Source organism: Sceloporus occidentalis, unplaced genomic scaffold (assembly GCF_023333645.1).
Source record: "Sceloporus occidentalis isolate IW3139 unplaced genomic scaffold, rSceOcc1.0.p SCAF_61, whole genome shotgun sequence".
In the NCBI taxonomy this organism is placed as follows: Eukaryota; Metazoa; Chordata; class Lepidosauria; order Squamata; family Phrynosomatidae; genus Sceloporus; species Sceloporus occidentalis.
The window spans coordinates 1,563,786-1,580,410 of record NW_028317041.1 but is presented as its reverse complement, the minus strand read 5'-3'; the positions used below and the strand labels follow the sequence as shown (position 1 = coordinate 1,580,410).

The following is a 16,625-nucleotide window of genomic DNA, read 5'->3' as shown; positions in this document are numbered from 1 at the left end:
TGTGTTGGGGCAAATAGAAAGTTAATATAAAGAACTAGGTAAACATGATCAACTAAAGGATTAAACTCTTCCTATGACACATACAACAAAGCCAAGAGTTGAATATAATCTTATGTGGGGACTGAGAATGCAGGTTTGAATATAGAGAACTGATAAGAATAGGTCTTAAATCATGTATGGACACCTTATGTATTTTGTGTATAATTTATATATTATCATTTTGTGTATAATATATTTATATTTCCCATGGTAAGAGAAAAAATAAATGGACTTTTTTTCAGCCAGTAGACAGAGAGTTAATACAGTTTAAGACGGCTCAGGCGATAATGGCCTATACGGAAAAACAAATATTTTAAAAACCGCATAACTATTTAAACATTTAAGTCACTAAAACATTTAAAATCCACTTTGTAACTGAATTTAAATGGTAATGTTTCTGCGGCTAACATTCAGTCTAGTTAAAGGTAAAAGGGAACAGTTGTTTATATACTGGTTGAAATGTTTGGGAAGCTGCTCGCATTCTCATGCTATGTTCTCATTTATCATTCTTTAACTTGTGGGGATGGCTCCAGAGAAAGACAGATGAAAGAATGAGAGACTATGTTTAGGTTCCATCTGCATATATCAGGTAATTGAACGGAGACGCACCAAGTGGAACCTCTTGTCCCTCTATGGGAACGTATCCTAATGCATGCTCTTCACTTGATATTGGTGGGATGGAAGCCTTCTACTTCAACAAACAAGGCAGCCTAAATCAGTATAATCCTTCAAAATTTAGAATAAATGTGTTAATAGCATAGTTTAAAAGCATGTGATTCAAACACAAAAGTATTTGTAAAAGGGACACGGATGCGGATTATTTTTTTTGCAGAAAAACTACTCATAATAACAACTTAAAATTATGTCAGTACAAGCAAGTTAGTTTTTTTTATCAATGTTGTACATAGCTTTCTAGTGCAGAATATTGTTTAAATAGACATTTGAAAAGGGGTTAGAAAGGTTGGCAAGATAATTACCAAGGATGACGAAATGCTGAACTATTTTCGGTGTATGGTAGAACCCCCTCCCCCAAATACTTCAACAAAAAAATGAATACGGGCATGCACAGTAAAAAGCAAGAACTAGTGCAATATGAGGGCAAAATGATAGACAAATAAAAGCACCGTTCAGTAAAAATTCAGCACATGCCCGGTGAATACCATTCCAAAAACATTTTAGGCATAAATATTGGGGATTCGTCACACTGTATGGCCATATATTGCTTAGCCTGACATTACATCAAAATACCCCATGTTTGGCAAATCCTACCTAAATTTTCATGGCTATATTTCTTACCAAGGAGCTGAATCAATAGGACTCCACGTCATTTAAACCCAAAAGACTCAAGCAATTTAAAACCTTCTCTGGATACCATTAATGAGGCGCCTGTGTGGCAGGAGGGGCTGCGCAACCCTAAGTAGAGGAGCATACAACCGATAAAGCATAAACATTCAGATTCCCAGGTTGCTGTTAGAATAATGACGACCAAAAGGTACACAAAACAAGTATTCAGCGCATACCTAGTGTATATTATTCAAAAAAACACCTAAGGCATAAATATTGGGGACTATAATATGGCCGTACATTGCGTAGCCTGCCACTATGTCAAAGTATCCCAAATCTGGTGAGTTTTTCTATAATGACATCATAACATTTTTATTCACCATTGGCCAGCTAAAGGGTTAATGAAATGGTGCTCTTAACATGTCAAAAAAAAAAAAAAATAGTGCTTGTGTACTCCAAACCAAAGACCGTTCCTGACATGTGCCCAGATCTGCGGACCTTGTCTGTGGGCCAAGAGTTTCCCACTCTCACAGGTGCCACACATCCACTAATCTACTAAACAAGTATATGGGACTATATATAATATATGGTGAAGTCAATGCAAGTTCTTAAAAAAACATTTCACTGATATTTGCATTATTAAGGGGTCAGTGAAACAATGACTTATTATATATTATACAGAACCAATTAAGCTCTTCATACAAGAGAAGCACACTCAGGTTGGCTTTGCGAACTGGATACTATCTCAGAGCTGATATGTTTAACAGTTCTGCTTTAATGAATAAACCTCATGGCCTTTCCATGATAATAAGCCGACCATTATAGCTGTAAGTATCATGGGAGTTCAGGGAGAGCTACCTGCTGGCCACCACTGCACTTAGGTAAGCAACTCTACTGGATATATCAATTAAGACACAGTTACAGCAGAGTGATAAGTCTAAGGACAATCACTAAATTAATAGATCTGCTGATCCTGAGATCTCAGTTTAGGATCTGTGCAGCTCACCCACTATAGAAAACACCATGGGGTCACACACGTTGCTTAGTAAATAAAGATCGAGGCAAATGAATAGAGGAATACATAAACAGCTTTGTAATATTCCACGTGCACCAAACTATTTCCATATTTGGGAATCTGGACATATATTTATTACATATAAAGAACCCATTTGGAACCATTTTCATGTAGTGCAACTAGTCAAGGGTGCTATGGATTTTGTTAAAAGGAGCATATCTAAGTTACCAGGTCTCGAAAAAGCCCCAGATGTAAGTATTTTATGTGGATGTCCTTCCTTTATAGTAGATAAAAGAGGCATGATGGGCAACACTTCTTGTCCTGACTTATTAGAAGAATGGAGTCCAGTTAAACGGATCAAAGCAAACCAATTCCAATAGAGAAAGAATATTCCCGTTACAGTAATCACAAGTGAAAAGCTGCGCATCAAGCTTTACTTCCCATAGCACGCTATGACAGCTGTGTCCATGTGTGTGCCAAAGGAGGGATTTTGTAACAACAATTTAGCAGTTCTGAGTTTGTGTGTGTGAATACATTACAAAATATTTAAATTTATCATACAGAGTAAAAATCAAACAGCCATTTTTGATCTTAAAGGGTAACGCGATTCATAATCTTAAAAACAAATCTTTGTTCTAAACAATCCCAACAGCTCTAAAATTATCCGCCATATATATACAGCCATTTTTTGGTGCATCAATATTTTAGACTAGCATCACTGAATATACATAGGTATGCGAGTGCAACCGTGATCAAATAAATCAAATCTGCATTGCAATTTATAGTTACCAGGAGAGGGCCGACACCTTTTGGCTCAGGAAAAAGGTACAGTAAAGCAGTTAAGTGGCCTCCTGACTCCTCACCACGTACAAGCATTCACGCTTCTAGTGAGGGTAACATCACGTTATGTGGCCTCACTTAAGGTCAACCTCCCAGAACACGCTGGCACAATGCAGAGCATCATGATTTAAGTCAGGCAATTATCCCCTTGCCCAGAAAGCCCATAGTTATTTTAAAAAAACCCCCCCGCCCCCCCCAAAAAAACCGGCAGCATTTTATTAAAAATTTAATTATTTGGTCTGTAAACCGAAGACCACTTGTAAAAAAAAACAACCAAAAAAAAAAAACCTTCATATCGAGATGCATCTCTGTCCACTACACATCGACATGTAGCTGAGCGAGCATGTAGTGCAGCTCAACAATGCACATTACTAACTCAAAACTCATGGCTGTGGTGATATGGAAGAACCTGGGAGATTAATATAACTGTTCATCCTGTAATGAAAAAAATATATATTGGGGGGGGCGATAACCAGGCCACAAAAAATATTTTGGAATATTTTTATTTGCAAATCACTAGCTGTTTCCAAATGCCAACAAATACGTGAGCTAAGCATACGTTTTGTTTTCTTAGGATACAATTTCACGGCTATAATGCAGCCTCAAAGAGCAAATTGCATCACGAGCCTCAGGGGTTACATTTTTTTCTTTGCCCCAAACACAAATCGCCCATGACATTAAAGTACACAGGTCAAATATAACACTTTTTGATACGTTGGCCAGAAAACTGAGAAATGGTGACCGTTAATTTCAGCTTTCCTCAAATTTATCATCTTCATCTAGTCTTAATGCACGAAGCAGCGCTGCATTTCCCCTCCGTCATCAAGAACTTTTAAAGATACGTTTCTTGTTGGCTTGTTTTGTTCATTGCATACGATCAACTAACAGTTTCCAGTTGTCAGCTTTAAAGAGTGCAATATAAAGTCCGGGGCCTAACTGAAGTATACTTTTTGCATAGTTAGTGGGTGGGTGGGTGCAGCTGTATTAGTTCATGTAATGTTTAACACATGGAAACCAAAATGTTCTATTACCTCATTTATGGTAACACTCATAAACTACGCCGTACACAGTAAACATGTCTGCCCAGTAAATTAAAATATCACTGCGCTATGCAGCAGCTGAGGCTGTCCAGATCCCGTCTGTAATCCAATAGAAGCATGGGATTGTCTTCAAAATCTAGCAGGGAAAAAAATCCCTAAATAAAATAAAAATGAACTGAAAATAAAAAATCGCCACAAGGTTCTAAGATCCCTGCAAGTAATGCAAAAGCAAACAAGCAAGAGGTAAACAGCAATGCTATGTTTTACCAGTACTGTTTGGTCAGCCAAAGAAAGGGTTAAAGTGTAGACGTGTTATAACATCATCTGACAAGGTCTACAAACGTCAAACATAAGTAGCAAAGAGAAAACGTGTTGGATTTCCCTACCCAGCAGGTAACGAGTTAAGTACCCATTCACCGGCTGGATCCACACATTTACCGGAAGCCCAAATTTTAAAGTATGCCCCGCTTATCATGTACATAGTTCCAATAATTTTGTACATGTGATATGACGTGCTCAGTCATAGCGACACAAACCAGATACGAATGTGAGAAAAATATTTGGTTTCAGAATCAGTACCAGATTTAGATCTTCAGAGCAGAAATAAGCAAAAAGGTTATCGAGACCATTTAGTCACTTTTGGGGACAGTACTTGCATACGATGAGTGTCAAGTGGCAGTGCATCTAATACGTGTCTTAAATTGCAGTTTTTAAGAAAAAATTAATAAGTGACTGGACTTTATTCAGATTTGTTTATCAAGGATCACTAAATATTCTAAACAAAGTTTATGACCAACCGTGGAAGCGAAAAAATAGCATGTTCACGTGTACCTGTTACATTTTACAAAGGTTACTGTGCCTGGGCAATCATGGCTAATCCATATAATGAAACCGGTGATAGGAATCTAGAAAGAGGGGACGCCATTTATGGGAGGTCTTCGTGTAGGAGTGCAAAAGGAGGCGATAGCGCAGACAAAGCCAGAACCGAGAGACCAGATGGGCATAGCCGAGCGCTCACTACAGTTCACTCGCTTGCAGGAAGGCAATTTGCTCTCTCTTTCGCCTCCGACACAGTTACAAGATCTCAGAGTCCAACTCATGGGCTTGACACCTTCACTAAACTGACAAGCCGAGGAAGGACGATGACTTAACTTCTTACCACAAAAATAACACATTTACGTGCTCCCACTGTAAATGTTGTGTTGTTTTATATCACACCAGGTCCCGAGACGGAATGTTATTCAAACGTAACACAATAATCTGAAAAACATGGTATTCAGGGAATCACTGGAAGGCTTGCATCCGCTTCCTTCATTAGATGCACTGGCATGATTCCTCGCACAGAGCCATCTGCAGAACGTTTGCTCCATTGCACATCTATCCGCACTTTCCCTTCTGTCTGCGTACTTTAAGCTGGGCAGATGCCAACCAGATGCCCTGATTATGATATATTCTGCAGTGGCCGAAGCCTCTACTTTCACACACTGAAAATAAATAATAAAAAATAGAAACTGCAAACATATAGAGCATTTTAAGGACTGTACATGTGCTATTCCCACCTCAAATAAGACTTCAAACACGGGAGGAATACCATGTTTGCACTAGTAAAACACTGCATGTTAAGCAGCATATGTGTTGCCAGCATACAAGTGATCGTTCCCACTCCCACCAATTTCAAAGAGAATTCAGTGGCCATTGTCGTCCATGTGCAGGAACTGTCTTTCCTGCTTACACTGCCTGGTTTCAGTGGATGCAGCTGGGCAAGAGTTAAATAAGACAAAAAACACAAAATTTCCCCCAAAATGCATTAAAAAAAATCCAGCAAAACCCAACAGGAGTTAAAGGTTACAAATTGATTTGCACTGTCAGATTAAGTACTTATGTTGTATCTCTGAAAATTACAGCTTGCTGAAAGGGACCACCCCAATACCCCTGTGTGTTTTTACCACAAAAACTGTAAAATATGGCTTTTTGCAGACGATACAAAGGTCTGCAACAGGGTAGATATTCCTGGTGGAGCAAGTCAAATGATTTTCGTAAATTAGAAGAATGGTCGAGAGTGTGGCAGCTGCAGTTTAATGTTGATAAATGTAAAGTAATGCACTTGGGAAGTAAAAATCCCAAGGCAGAATAAAGCATTTGGGACCCAGTTCTGTGTTGAGACTTTGGGAGTCATTATTTCAGAGGACTTATGGGTAAACAGGCAATGGAATAAAGTGTCTGGAAATGCAAGCAGGGTGCTGTGTTGTAGTGAGAGGAATTACTAGCAGGAGGAGGGAGGTGGTTCTGCCATTTACATGGCGCACCTCACCTAGATTACTGTGTAGAGTTCTGGAGACCCCATATTCAGAAGGATATTGACACATAGGAGAGCATTCAAAGAGGGCAACTAAAATATTAAGTGGTTTGCTGGATAAAGACAGACTAAGGTATCTCAGTATATATAGCTTATAGGAAAGAAGAGCGAGGGGAAGATGTGATAGTAACATGTAAATACTAAAATAACCAGATTAAATATTAGAGCAATAGCTCACAATCTAAAACTAGATTGTCATAAGCTTAGACGTAAGGTAAGGACGTTTTACTGAGAGGGTGGTAGATAAATAGAATAGCCTCCGAGCAGAAGTGGGGTTATTTAAAAATGCATAGGCATAAAGCTATGCCGAATATCTTTCATTAGGAAAAATGGGCAGACTAGATGGGGTGAATTGTTCCTGTCATCAAATTCTATGTTTTAATGTACTTTTTTCCAAAATTTCTTGAGTGGGAAAAGTCTCGAAATAGGTGGCCTTGTCCAGGAAGCATGCACTTTACAAAGCTCTCGCACCACACGGTCTCACTCCAATAAGAACCTGAGTGACTCTACTCCTTAAGGGTCTTAAAGGGAATTAAGTTGACTAACCATGGAGTCTTTAGTCAAAGTTGATGCTTTTTATTCAAACATTAGATTATGAAGGGCCAAGACTGGCAGGTTCTTGCTGCTGGAAGGCCTGAGCTGGCCCTGTATACTGCATGATTCAATGGGCAAAGCGTTTGAAGAATTCTTAGTGACTTAGTTATACATCATACAAGCTATTTTTGCAGCAGAAGCTTATTGAAAACAGGCTCCCATGAAGTATAGTGAAGTGAAGGAATCCCCCTTTAGTGAATAAATTGCATAGATGAAATGCTACCAAAGCTTTCGGGACCACTTCATTCTACCTGAAGAAGAGATCTCTTAGGTCCTGAAAGAGTAGACAAAGTTAATATCTTTTATTGGGCCAAAAGAAAAGAAAGATATAAGTTCAATTCAGATGGAAGCAAGAAACCCACCAGACCCTGAAAGCGTATGTAATTTTACCCAATAAAAGTTATCATCTTTAACCAAAAAGTCCATAAGTGGAGTCACATTCCAAAACGCTACATTTTAACATTGTGACAAACAAGCCTTGGAGTCTGCAGATGAAACTAAGCAACCTATGTGTGTTAAATACATCCACCCTATGTGTATCCCACCCAAAGCATCCATCTTAAATTCCCCGCCATTACTTAGTCAATTGGCCCAGACAACTTTTGTAAAGGTAGTGTGAGGAGAAGAAATAGGACATCAGAGCAGGGAACCTTGCGCTAATTTAGCCATATTCTCAGGTTCCTCAGCATTACACAGTCCTTTCTTTCAAACACATTTCTGAAAACAATTTCACTGATTGTATATGAATAAGCAGATAGTTTTATTAAATTAATTTATGATTACAACTGTGGTCTTGGCATCTGCAGTGCACTAGCAAAACTTCCTCTTATGATTTTTAATATATTAAATACATTAGATCGCCTGCCAAAAAACTGTAACTTTGGAAAAATCTAAATTTAATCCCTGGCAGAGTCAAAAGCATAATTCTTAACAAGTACATAAATAAATGATTTATTATCCATCGATGGAATAAAAATCTGAAAATGATGCAAATAACCAAACCCTATAGATCTGCCTGTACAACGCTTAAGGTTTTTATTAAGCTTTCATCATCACCAGTTGGTTGCAATATATATACCTGGTTTACGTTGTCCAACATTAACATTTTAATATTGTAGCAATGGCTCGTTGGACACGGGCTTCTGTTTTAACCCGTGGCATTTAAACAGTGATGCAAAGTGAAGCTCTGGGGAAAATCATATCCAATAAAATAAATATGTATCGCATTGAAGCTGCCAAAGACGATTCATGCCAATTCTATTCTATGTACTACTAGGGCGTTCATTTTATTCTAAAACGGTGGAAATTTGGGCATATATTTCAGAGCCAACAGTTATGCCATACAAATCAAATGTTTTACATTGTTCGTATAAAATTTGCAGAAAATCAGCTAATTCCACCTATTGTAACAGAGGGAAAAAAAGTCCAGCGCAACAATAAAACAGGATTTAAGCACGTGATGTGGAAAGTTTAGATAGCCAGGTCAAGTAATACAAAAGGACTGTATATAAAGGAATATGTATTTTGTGGAATAAAACAGTTTCCAAGAATACTGTATGTGAAAAAGGGGAAACCAGTGGATAAGACGGGTTTTTTGTGGTTTTTTTTTTTTTTTTATAAAAGTTTATAAAAAAAGGTTTTTTTATATCAGAAAAATGAAATTGATATGTAAATGAATACTGTTTTCAGTCTGTTTGCTAATTAAAAGTTGTGGTTTTGTTTTTTTTTTTACAACATTAGGTTTTAATGAAGTATGACACTTGTGGATATGAGCATGCTCTGTAGATAATCCAAGGTTCTGGAGAGCTAGTGTGGCCCACCAGGTTTATTTTTTTAAACCCCAGTCTGCATACAATACATATGGTTTATTACATCACTGTATAAATGCAGCCAAAGCACATGAAACCATAGTATCTACGAGCCATCCCATGAAAATGTTGCACAGTACTGATCCAGCGGGAGTTCTGGAAAACGGATCCCACTATAAATCATCTTCCTCTTATTTTAAGCAATGTTTGTAAAACACATTTCTCAATTCATTCTGCACTTTCTCGGATTACTCTGAAGAAGCGGAAATGGAAAAATCAAATATGGCCTTCACTACAACAGAAGAGGAAGACCTCTGTGCAAGGTAACAGGACAAACACGAGGTACGGGGTGGGAATAGGTCAATGTAACACACCAAATAAAATGTTGTTATTTACCAATATAGAAGAAAAAAAAAAACAACAACTTTATGACGACCCAAGAATTCTCTCACAGCTGTAATAAAAAATCTTGTGTTTATGTAAAAAAGCACCAAAAAAACCCTACACACAGAAAAGAAGGTGTTTGTTTCAGAAACATAAATCATTTGATGAATATATAAAGATTTTACTTTAGGTGAGTGCCACACAAGCGGCTAGTTGGAGGAAATAGTCCCCCCATCATGGTAACCTTTATTTGGGGATATAGATATATATTTTATATATATATATATATAATAAAAGAATGGGAAAAAATGTTGAGGAATCATTTAAAAGAAGCATGTCATTTAATTTATGTTTAGGGCTAACGCATCTGACCCCATACTGTACAATCTGTTATTATGTGCTGTCCTATATATCATCTGTCCTCGGTGCTGCTTTGCTTCAGGATGACAGACAGCTGCAACATTATCTGCCTGTTCAACCTAAGGACCATCTGACTTTAATTGCCGAACGCAGCTTGATGTGGAGCTGGTCTGTTCGAAGCCAAAAGCATAGCACTGCAATAACGTGAGAAGGCACAAAGCTGCCAACGTGGGCCTGAGAACAGGGGCTGTGTCTGTCTGGACGCCTGACGGGCTGCAGGAAATATGATTAATGAGAACGCTATAATGATATTGGGAACCCGATTAGCACCACAAAAAGGTCACAGATCAAAGTGGTAGGCTTTGCAAGGGCTGCAATCATTGTGTATAATCTGCGGGCTGGGAAGAGGTAAACTGGGAAGCCAGACAAACACCAGCTCCTCGTGGATAACCACACAGACAAGAAATCTTTGGAGCAGGGATGCACATTTCCACAGCATCGAAAGTAAACCAATTTGTATAGCAGCAGGGTTTCCTACTGCCGGGACCACAAGAAAGGCTGTTTATCGGTAATGTTATTTGCACACGAACGCATAGCAACACATTTTAATCTTATAGCGGGTTTCTGTGTTGTGGAAGACTGGAGAGAGGGCTGCGGGAATCTGGCCTGCTGAACATGTAAACACAATTTAATGTACTCTTCGATATGATACAGATATTAGTTTACCATTTCATTATATTCTTCCACTGGTTCCAATAAAACAACAAATTGATACAATTTCCATTATTAGGACTTACTTTTGCCATCAGTTGGAACGTAAACCACTGATAACTGGTTATATATATATATATATATATATATATATATATATATATATATATATGTTCCTCTACCTTAGTTTCACAAAAGCTATAGAATCTCCAGAGAATGTCCCCAGTTAAGACTGGAGGTGACATTATGTTACCCTGTGGCATGAAAACATCCAGTATAGACCTTCAGATTTCGTAACACGGCACAACTAGTGATCAACATGTGACAAGCTCCTTATGATATGGCGTTAATAAAAGGAGGCCCAAAAACAACTGCATGGTAAGGGAGCTCCTTGTATTTAACCAGGAAAATATTCTGTTACCGGTTATTTTTGGTTAGAGAATGTTCAAAAACACACCTGGTTTGTGAAATATTAAAGTCTGGGTGAGATATCCAAAGACACATTTGGACCAGTTTAAATTTATTTCTGGGAGCAGGCCGGCAGAAAACATTTACATACGATCATAATTTCTAAGAGTATTTGTTGAAAATCTGTGAAAATACGGAGTGCAATACGTACAGAATGACAGGTTTAAAGAGAATGATGAGCTGAAACTCTTACATTCTTCCTTCTATAACAGACTAGGCACTTGAAGTAAGAGAACTGGCTTTGTACGTGCTCTGAAGTTTGACCTTCAAAAGAGCCACCACGAGGATAAGAAATGCTGTGAACTAAATAAAAAATGCTTTGATTATGTTACTTACAGATATCGTCAATAATTCAAGATGGTTCCCCGCCTCTTCTTGAGATGTGCCATTGTTTAGATAAAATTAACATAAAGCTCAGGAGGAAAAGGAAAAACATACATCTGGCTAAGTTGTATTGCCTTTTACTTTAATAAGTATATGGATACGCTTACCAGTCTGTTTATGCGAACAAACTGTTCTGGTGTTTTGGCCCATGGAGGAAGCGCCACATCGGATACCACTGTGCCGTCATCCATCACACCAAGGTTGTAATTGTTGAAATTTACAAACATCTCAGGAAGGTAGTAGAATTCTGGAATCAGCTCCTACGGAGGGATAGGTAATTAATAGACACGGTTTTGAATGAGCAGTGATGTATTTAGTTTCACAGACTCGCCTGTTTGTAAGTCTAGTGTGCCACTGGCATGGATGGCTGCTGGCAAGGTCCAAGTTTGAATACACTGAGTGAGCCAACCTTTCTCAGCAATGTCTATACAGAAACAAGCAGCAGGTAGGAAACAGCATGAAACTCCGTGAAACATCTCTAATTTCAATGAATCTGTAATCAGCGAGTCAAACACGTGTTCCCTTACTGACCACTATGAAGAAAAAAGTGAGCATCTCTCTGTCTGTATTAGAACAGATTCAGGGCCAGGAAGCTCTGATTCATTTTGCTTCTTTTATATTCCGTATTCACTGCTGCAATACTCGGTAATATGACCACTGCAAATTATGTCTCGGGTCAGATACTCCTATGATGTGAAAATATTCACAAAGTCATTGTTCGGGAATCTTGAGTTTTTCTAAGTAAAATCAGCTTTAGCAGGAATCGTTGGCAGCTCAATCACTAGATAAGGTGCATGATAAACAAAATCTCTGTGAGATGCGCATACCCTTCCTACACAACTATTTAATCATGTAAAATGTTGCCTCTTGTTACTTAGTGCTTGCTCTGTGGTTAATGTATAGGATGATTTGAATGACAGCGTGAAGAAATATTAGGAAATGTGAAATCTGTTATTCACAAAAAGAGTTTTGTCAGTCTGTGGTCTTTGACATCACCACCACTACAACGGATTTTATGTACTGATTGTATGTCCCTGTAGCGCTCAGAGTGCTACGGTCAGTGTGGGTTCCATCTATCCAAACATAGCATGAGATTAAATTAAAAGGATACAGCTGAAAACCTACAGACGTGACACTAGCTCTGTGACCTTTTAAAAAAAAAAGTCATATCATATCTGAATTACTGTGTGCGTTAGGCCTAATATTACACGGTTTCCTATTTGGTAGACCTGCATATCACAGGCTGTCCTGAACTAATTAGGTCTTCTTTGATAGGAAGACAAGTATATAACAGTGAATAAAACCGTCTCCTCCATTATGTGGCACAGAACCACATGGGTCTGTCAGGGATCCAAGGAATCTGTTTTTGGAATCCGGTATAAGTATGGGTCAGCAGATCAGAGGACTTCAAACCTTCCCCTGAGGGCAAGAGCTAAGAAAACAGCTTTCTACACATCCATGAGGAACAAAGAGGTCACGGGATTAGTTAAATGGTCATTCTAGTGCAGTCAAGGCTAAAAAAGCATGGATCAACCAGGAATTCATCTATTATCACCTTCTTCACTTTGTAAAAGACTGTAAAAAGCTTTGTTTACAGTTATCCTAATAAGCCAAGGAGGGCAACAAAAACCTATACCACAAAACACGCTGCCGGGGGTTCCTGAGTTCCATGCTAGACTTCTTACTGAAACAATATTCATCGCCAAATATCTGCGCTTTTGGTTATCATGTTTAATAATTTCCTTGGGTAACAAAGGCACAATTAAACACATTCACAGGTGGCAATGCTACGACAAATACTCTTGGTGTTCTTCACAAATTAAATATATATAATTCTACTAGTAATATATAGGAGCAAACCCTTGTCTTAATCTCTACAATTACTATACATATATATATATATATATATATATATATATATATATATGCCTGCAGCTATATTCACTTTGCAACTTTGGCACTCAGTGTTAAGTGCATTATAGACAAAACAGAATGATTTTTATTGCTTGCTAGCGCTTGGAAATATGATGTCATCTGACAGTAGTTTTAAAATATAAATTAATTAAATTTACATTAAATGTAATGTTACCTTGATATCAGAGGTGTCCCGCTGGGAGTTTCGCCATGCTCTGGAAACTGATGAAAAAGTTCTATCTGCGTGGTCAAATTTACCACCTTGCAAATTCAGGAAAAATGTTGTGAATGGTTCCTAGGAAAAAGAGAGGGTTTTTTTTTTTTTTTATTTAATTTTTTTTTTTTAACAGTTCTTCCTGAACTAAAACACTTCCTTACTAATTAGAAAGCAAACATTTTATGTAAATTCCTTAAAGGGAAAAGTTTATCTTGGGGGAAAAAAAAATGTGGTAACAGAGAAAATTAAGATTTTTTTTATATAAAAAAATTGGTTCCATTTTAAAAAGTGGTCTTATTACAATAGCATCCAATGGAATGTTCTTCCCGTCTGGACACAGAAGCTCTAATGTTAGACAAAGGATCATTTCCAATGAGAGCAAAGCCAAAGTGTACCTTGTCTCAAAGGAGCTCAAAAGGCATATGGTTTTTACTAAAGACCTGTTTAATTCATTGGATTTTTTGATGGGTACACATTCATTCTGTTTAAATAAACCACAAATTATTTATACCTACGGGTAAAATATTACATTCCTCCGACAAAATTTAATATGCTCGGAAGTCCTCCCCCCAAATTTCAAGCTAATTGAAAATAATCAGCCTTTTCCCAATATATGCAAATAACGGCTCGATTTTACTTTGAATGATTGAGAAAAATGTTTCAAAGCTACTCCGCTGAAGAACACTTAAGCCTGTATTAGTAGATAATTGCCCAAAATTAGCAGTACGCCATAAATTATATTAAGGATTTATGTCTGCATGCAGTTTTCTAACAAGATTTAATTGATGGGAAGCCGCTAATGCTTTTAACAAATAAATTGCTTTACACTAGATGATTGGGTTCACAAAAACATGCACTACTGTAAACCAGCATGTTAGCAATAAACTAGCTAATCCACCAAACACCTACGCTTTACAGAAGATCCTTATTATGGCTACTTAACATGATTAACAACAGATAAATTATACACGTTATAGACAGGAGTGTAAATACGTAGTTAGAGAATGCAAAGAAACAAAGATCTAGAGAAAAGGAGATACCATGAATAGACTCCAGAGTAAACCAGGAGCAAATCCATTACTCCAGGGGTACATTTAATAAGAGTCAGAAGAAGAAAGTCCCATTTGAAACCAGGCAGCAACTCCGAAGTCTCTCGATCAGCAGGGTCTACTCACACTGAGCATAAACCGATAAAATTCCCACGTCACCTGCTCAACGTAATCAACGGTCAACAAAGAAGAAAAGAGAGGCACTGCGTTGCTTTCCAATTCGTAAAGTATGTGTTTTGGAAGAATAAATCCATATAAATTCAGTTGTAGTGATTTCATAGCAAACAAACTTCTCTTAAAGTGTTAAGTGGCAAATGCGTCAAGTCTTCAAGAGATAGTTGTTTGCTGATTTAGTACAGATTTATTCTTCCAAAATAAATACTTTACGAATTGGAAAGCAACTCCGGAGGGCCTCTCATTTCTTCTTTGTTATATGTTTAATAAGGAGCAGGATTGTTTCATTGTCAGAGACAAGTACTGGGGACTAGTACTGGTTATCTCAATCATGCAGTGTCGCTTTTCAGCCCCCTGCAAACGGATGAAGGGCATATGCCCGTGTGTGCATTTCTATGTGGAATTGTGTTTTAGAATTCTACAACACTGTTCTCAAAAAAAAAAGGAGCTCTCCAGATGTTGTGTAACTACAAATCCCATGATTCTCTGTACGCTATTAGATAACAATCATATATCACTGCAGATGCAGTTCCTCATGGCTACGTTTGCGTGAGACCAACCAATCGGGACTTGGCAAGAGTAATGGTATCTGAGCGAGTTCATTAAGCGATGCGTTGCAAGGAATTGGTTATACTGGTGTCTAATCAATAATTGATGCTGTTAACATGGTCGCTGTTTTTTGTGTAATAAGCCGAAATGTATCGCTCCTTTTCGTTAGCCAGTTTAACTGAAGTGTTTTTCCCTGTTATCACCACTGTGCACATGTTACCAAATCTAACATTCCACTTTTGAATAAAAGAATCCCTTTACAACCGGCCATGAAAAAAACCCCATCTAAATAAGCTATTTTGTGGAGCCCATGTACTGGTTTTCTTGGAGACGGCTTTTTATCCATGTATCCCTTACATTTTTATCACTGTCTCTTAAGGGCTTAAAAGGGTAGCTCCAACATTTGCTAATTTGACTATCATGGGCTTTTATTTGCAGAACATTAATGCACTGATTTTGGTAGCTTGCTTTCTGCCATACTACTAAATCCTAGTTTATGCTACACATTAACTTTCACTACTGAAGTAAGCAACAATTACTCACCATTCTTAGAAGCCAGCTGAGGACAAAACCTGACGTTGAGTAGTGTGTGCCATAGTGAAACTTAGGAACTTGGTCATCTTCCCAGGATTCGTAGCGTTCAGCAAAGAAGGCAGCTCGCTTAGGATTCAGCGCACCAACAGGCTGGAATGACAGGAGTACAATAGTTATTACTCAAAGGATTGCTTGCCATAACAATGATAATGAGACCATTACCTACAGTGTCCACCAAGGTGACTAAAGCCTCTGAGTCAGGAGCACTGTATATGTGATGGAATACGGCATGCACTTTTTAGCGTAGGTCAAGGACATCTTTGTCAGTGCGACAAAGACGACAACTTCTCTGCTGAGGGCAGGGATGACATTTCAGACCCATCTGTTACAATGCCCTCATGCCTTGGGCTTCCTAAAATGAAAGACATCCCTGATTGTTGCTAAAATGGCTGTCTACCATTCATGATCACAATTTGCTAGTACTGCAGGAACACATGGCCGGCGTATAGTGTTATACTTCAGCTACAAAATAGGGACCATCAGATAATTTCAGAATTGTCAGCCTTGATGACAATTGCCAGTCCGGGCACGTCACGGAAAAACATGTCGTTAACGACAAATGACGTGCCAGGACCGTCATTTGTTAAAACGGGTGAAAAAATAGATCCGTGATCGATTTTTTCACTCAAACGGTGTTGCTCTAATGCCTCGACATCGAGGCATTGAGCAACACCAAAAAAAACATTCTGCCCCCCCCACGATCGCTCCTAGGGGCGGAAAAAAAAGGATGTTTGAAAGACTGCACGTCTTTCAAACATGGCGGCGCCCGCCACCGAAAAACGGGTTTAGGAAGCGATCGCGAGTCGCTTCCTTTGCTTAGCTAGTGTTGCTAAGATGCCTCAGTA

General features: G+C 38.2%; 1 protein-coding gene across 1 annotated transcript in view; it reads right to left on the bottom strand.

Annotated features, from left to right (window-relative positions):
* Positions 1–16,625, bottom strand: part of LOC149287394 (lipopolysaccharide-responsive and beige-like anchor protein) — a 269,868-nt gene that overhangs the window by 52,902 nt on the left and 200,341 nt on the right. Inside the window, exons 44-46 of the mRNA XM_089492899.1 lie at positions 15,730–15,870; positions 13,373–13,492; positions 11,391–11,543 (exon numbers count right to left, since the gene is read on the bottom strand). Coding sequence (XP_089349025.1) covers positions 11,391–11,543; positions 13,373–13,492; positions 15,730–15,870 — 414 coding nt within the window. The remainder of the gene's footprint in view (positions 1–11,390; positions 11,544–13,372; positions 13,493–15,729; positions 15,871–16,625) is intronic.